The 5,903-nt window shown below is 44.8% G+C and overlaps 1 protein-coding gene across 1 annotated transcript in view; it reads left to right on the forward strand.

The window, feature by feature from the left end:
• Positions 1 to 5,903, forward strand: part of Ush2a (usherin) — a 689,504-nt gene that overhangs the window by 626,138 nt on the left and 57,463 nt on the right. Inside the window, 1 exon segment of the mRNA XM_031338301.1 lies at positions 2,728 to 2,955. Coding sequence (XP_031194161.1) covers positions 2,728 to 2,955 — 228 coding nt within the window.

Raw genomic sequence — 5,903 nt, forward strand, 5'->3', positions numbered from 1 at the left:
GGCGGGGGGTGGCACAGAGAAAAGCCAAGGGTGTGTGGGAGGGGTGGGGGGAGGGATGGCACTTCAGAAATAACAAAGTAACAAGAGAACCTTTACCCCAGTAAAAGGTGGTATGTATGTATATATACATACATATACATATATGTATACATGTATATGTATGTATATATATACATGAAGGTAAACGTAGGCCAGTTTAGGAAAACACTTTTAAAATCACCCTTTGTAGGACCACACCTAGAAACATCTGTGTCCAGGTACGCAGGGGCTTGCACGTGAGACACAGACAGGCCATGTTTCTGCCTTAGACAGTGGAGGTTTTCTGGTAGGGGCATCTTGAATCCTTTCGCTTTCAAGGATCTGAGCCATAAATGTTTATTAAAAGAATCTATAATGAAATCAGTTCTGTTATTTATTTATTTATTTATTTATTTTTTTACTGGTTGCCGGGAGTACGCTGGAAGACAGAAGAGCCGGCTGTTAATCACCGAGCACTCATGTTACGGAAAGTGTTTGATAGTATTGCCATCTAGGGGCTGAACAGGAGTCTCTGTTCTGAAGTAAACTGTAACAGAGCAGGTGCCACTATTGACAATACACATATGCTTTTGCCTTATAGCCCACGTGGCTTCCCAGTTTCTTATGACAAAAACCGTCTCCAAATGTGCCCAGCAGTCTACTTTCTTATCCATAATCCGTCCGAGGTGATTCGGAGTCACTTTGGGACCTCTGCTTTTATTGGCATCTATTACTGAATTTTCTGAACAAAGAATTATTCTTTTTTGCATTATTAATCTTACCCATGTTTGCCCTATTTCGAGAGAAAAGAAATCATTTGTCAGAAAAGGATGCTTGTAATCACGGCTGGAAGCGCTGTCGGATTTAATATTCATGGTGGTCATCCTGGCTCGACGCTATATTTATCTAAAAGACCAATCCAATGTTGTGGAGAAATAAGTTTTTAAATATTCATGATCTAACTTTTAATATTTTAAAAAAGAGAAATTAGTATTTCTGTAAAATTTGTTTCATAGTCTGGCCACTTAGCAAATGTTTAAATATTAAAAGATTTCAGGAGGTTAGCGTGTAATATCATAATGGGACTTACTGAAACAGGAAAATTGACTTTATGAGTCTCAGATCCATAAAGGAAATTGTATTTTCTCTGTTCAGGTTTCTCACAGAATAAGAGTGCTTGCTCAGTTGAAGCTTAAAATCAAGAATGGGAGGAAAGTATCAAAAGTCCGTCTTGAGTCTTTTAGTTGTTTATGCTTTTCAGTTTCGAAATAACATTTGGAAGTCCCCCAAGTAAGGACCAAACACTCCTCCTAACTGCACCTGAGTTCTCAGCCAAAAACTGTGAGACATAACTCCTTCTCCCTCCCTTCACCCATCCAGAAAAAGAAGCACTTGATAAACTGTCAATGTCACATTTAAACATCAAAGAATGCACACTGATCACATGTACCATTACATGTAAATAACATCACTCAACCAAAACTTAGTCATGGTCATTTATACCCAGTGGTTATGGTGCACAACAGAAAGTATCCGCTCTCAAATGTGCTTGTGTGTGTGTGTGCGAGTGTGTGTGTGTGTGTGTGTGTGTGAGATGTGTGTTTACTCGTGCATACGTTGTTATCCCCCTGTTGCAGGCATAATTCCTACCTTAAACAGACATATCCGTCTGGCCCAGATTGGCAAGAGCACCCCAGGGCCTCTCAGAAGGTTAAGGTTCTTAGCTCCAGTTAAGTTATGCAAAATATGTTAAATGTCTCTCTGCAAGCAAGAAACAAACAAACAAACAAACAAAAGTAATTCTGCAATCCCTTTCTTCTTTTAGATCAACAGAGGCAAAACTCTCAAAGCCTAGATAACCATCACTTTGGGCGCTTCTCACCGTCTTAGTTACGCTGCTGCTAACAAACGGGAATAACTTCCCATTTACATTAATAATAGGCTTCTCCTAGGGTGTTTGTACGTTCATAGTTCAATGGCTCGTTGCTGTTTTCTCGAGTTTGTCTTATCAAATTTGTAAGGTATAAATACACACTAACATAGTAACTGGGGGAGGCTGGGAGGCAGAGGGGTCTCCTGTACAAACAAGGAGCACTGAAGGTTAGGATTGTCCCAGGTAGCTCTCACAAGGACTTCCCACTAGCCTGGTGACAGTTCTCTGCAGTTGGGGCATGCAACTTGGGGCATCTTCATGAAGCTAAATGGAGTTCTCATCCTGGGCATCACAACCTGTAGGTTATGAGCTCTGAAAATCCAAAGGCGGCATCTGATTCAGCTTTTCCACCTATCTGAAATCATACATCAGTGCGATGGTTCTCAACCGTCCCAAGGCTGCCACCCTTGATTACCGTCCCTCGTGTTGCTGTGACACCCGACCATAAAATTACTTGCATTGCTACTTTGTAACTGCCATTTTACTGCTGTTACGAATGCAATGTAAACATGTGATATGCAGAATATCTAATACTCAGCCCCCGTGAAAGGCTCATTCGACTTTCAGGTTGATAACCGATGCATTCTTTGCTGTATTCAATATGTCAGCAAGAGCAAGCAAAATAATGCCTACCTCCTCCCCAGTGCTAGCTGAACCTTTTCTGTCTAGCTATGCTATTGTTGCTGACACCATGTATCCTGACTTGGCCATGCAGCTTAGAGAATAACCTTCTATCGGCTTCTAAAAGACTCCTAACCTGCCAAATTTCTTAACAGGGAACAAGCCATCGAGCTCATCTTTTTGGCTTGGAACCATTCACAACCTATCACATTGGCGTGGTGGCTGTAAACGGTGCAGGAAAGGTGTCAAGCCCCTGGACCTTGACGAAGACTTTAGAATCGGCCCCAAGCGGACTGATGAACTTTACAGTGGAGCAGAGAGAAAGAGGCCGGGCTTTGCTGCTGCAGTGGGCAGAGCCAGTGAGGACCAACGGGGTGATCAAGGTAAATCCCACCCTGCGTGAGGAAGTCACACCGGTCGTCTTCCACATAAACAGACGAACCCTGACATGCCATCAGCTCACTGTGAGAAAGCTAGCTTCACAAGCGCTTCACCCTAGATCAGTGAAGAACAGCTCCGGGGAGGGGTGCCATGGGCCCAGCGGTGTGCCAAGATTGCCTCACATCTCATCCACACATCAGCCTCACTAGGTGGGACCTGCTAAACTTCATGAGGCTCATAAAGGTTAAGTAGATGCTTTGGGCAATATTGCCAAAGTGGAGGTGGGAGTCCCCAAAGCTCTGAACTCCAAATGACCCCGGCCTTACTGCCCCCAGAGCAGCCTTCCTTTAGGAGTCTCCATAAGACTTGCCTGGTTCACTAAGTAAGATGCACCTGTCTGCTAACCCCCTTGATTTCCACACCGAGAAAACAGTCTGTAAAGCGTTGCCTTGCCGACCTGGGGACATAAAGGAGAAGGAGTTTCTGTGAACAGCTTGAATTTGAAGCACGGAACCCTTACCCACGTCGGGTAGACCTAACTCATCTTTTTGACATCCTTCCCACTGTTGGTGGCAAATCAACCATCGGTTCTCTCCTCTGGCTTGCCCACTCTGGTCCTCCCCTGGGTCAGGATGGCAGAGTTCCCAGCCACTGCTGCTGTAGCCACTGCCTAATCCTATCTGTCCCTCCCCACCCATGGTGGAGACGGCCAAGGTCTGTTTCACTGGGAAAAGTTAGGACTAAACTTCAACTCAGTCCTTTGAGAAGAAAGAGACAGGATTCTATCTCTCTTTAGCCCTGGGTTCTCTGGAACCAGCTCTAACCTCTGGAATCTGCCCTGGGCTACCTCTCTGCTTAGCTGGAGGCCCTACAGACAATAAAAATGAGACAAAGAAAAGATTCCATCAGCAGACAAGGCTTCCTCCAGGGCAAGAGACCTAAATCCCCCACCCTGAATCTGGAATCTTGGCTCTCAGGCCCTCCCCAGCCACAGAGCTCCCCCCTCTACCCATCAAAGCTCCTCCCTGGGTTTATTCTCCCTCCACAACGTTGTTGACAATAGGAATATTGACTCCCCTTCCCTTCATCTGCATTTCACCAAATATTTATTGAGCTTCTACTAAGTGCTATGCACTTATTCAAGAGGGAGCAAGACAGAAAAGGCTCCTGCTGCCAAGGCCTTTACATGGGTATGAATAAATGCTGGGGAGAGGGTAGGGTCAAAGAGGGACAGAGGCCCAAACAGGAAGCTGGTAAATAAACAAGCAAGGGAGATTCAGGGAGCCATGGATGCTATAAAGAAAATTAAATAGAGTCATGTAATTATGCCTGCTCAGGCTATTTTAAAATGGATAATCATTTGAATTGAGTTGACATTTGAGCTGAGCCCTGAATGACAAGACAGAGGCAGTCATGTGAAGATATAGGAGCAAAAAAAAAAAAAAATGTTCCAGACAAAATGAACAGCAAATGCAAGGCCCAGAGGCAGGAGTGACCTTGGTGTGCTCAAGAAAACAGAAGAAAGCTTGTGTGGATGGAGCACTGAGAAGGAGGAGAAGATGGCACCAGGAGAGACCAGAGGCCTGGTGGGCCCAACCTTGTGAGCTGTGATAGGAGCAGGGAGATTGCTGAGAGTCCCCTGAAATATTACCAGAGGCTTTAAGCAAAGGAATACCACAATCACGTTTCACCCTGAATGCACCCTTGTGACCCGGGAGAGTCTAGGAGAGTTTAGAGCCTGGTGGAGAATTCAAATTAGACAGCTCAAATCAGGGTGGAAATTATAAAGTGGAGAAATATGGGGGCATTGGAAATGTATGTAGAGAGAGGAGATGTTTGGTAATTGGCCAGATCTGAGGCATGAAGGAAGGAGAGGTGGTGTCCCCTCAAACTGGCTTCTGGGCTCTGACCTTGAGGTGTTAGCTAATCGTGAAGGGAAAGTTGGAAGAGGAACAGGGTTTTGAGGGGCATGTATATAGTCAGAGGTCAAAGTCCAGACCTCCACAAGAGGCTGTCACTGAGATTTGTTAGCAGGCAGCCATGTTTAAAACCATGCTGACGGAATAATCCTCTTCATGAAGAGAATATAGTTAGTGATGATGAGGAGATCCTGGGGTCACTCACTAGGGTACGAGGAATTTGGGGATCATGAAGAGGAAGTGTAGCCAGAGGAGAATGGAAAGAGAAAGGACGTTGAGGGAGAAGTGAGTGAATAAGACACCCCAGGAGCGAACGAAAAGAAAGGATGCTGGATGTTGCTGAGATGAGACCAGGGAAGAACAAGGTACCGCAACCTTGGAAGATGCTGTGCTAGGGAATACTCTAGTGGGGTGGCTTGTGGTGATCAAGAAAGATGGAGACTCATTGAAGAAACTTAGGTGGGAAGGACAGCAGAGATGTGGGACAGTGGCCAAGAGACTGAGGTATGGATACCTTTATATAAAAATCAATGTACTAGAGCACATGTACACACTAATGGAAAGAGCCTGAGAGGGAAGGACTTGGTGATGGGGGAGATAATGTGGGTCATTCCAAGAGTGACATTCATAGAAAAGGAGGGGGAGTGATGGCATGGCTGGCTTTTATTGGACATAGATACTTCAGTCCTGGTGACGCATCCAAACAAACCCAATATATTATTGGACTGAAAATGTATTCTAAGCCCATAACCTCTGAGCACCATAGTTTGGGCTACTTTAGTTATTCCTACACACATTTAAATTAGCCTTCAGTGAACCCAAATCATCTCACACAAAGACTAGTTTAGAATAAAGTATTAACTGTGTAATCTGTTGATGAAGTTCCAATATGTCTTCTCACCAGACTGTAGAGACACCACAGAGCAGAGAAGAGCTGGAGTATCAGACTCAGGACTGACTGGAGTGTAAGAGCAAGTGTAGGTGATGAGAGAGAGAGAGAGAGAGAGAGAGAGAGAGAGAGAGAGAGAGAG

Source organism: Mastomys coucha, unplaced genomic scaffold, assembly GCF_008632895.1.
Source record: "Mastomys coucha isolate ucsf_1 unplaced genomic scaffold, UCSF_Mcou_1 pScaffold1, whole genome shotgun sequence".
In the NCBI taxonomy this organism is placed as follows: domain Eukaryota; kingdom Metazoa; phylum Chordata; class Mammalia; order Rodentia; family Muridae; genus Mastomys; species Mastomys coucha.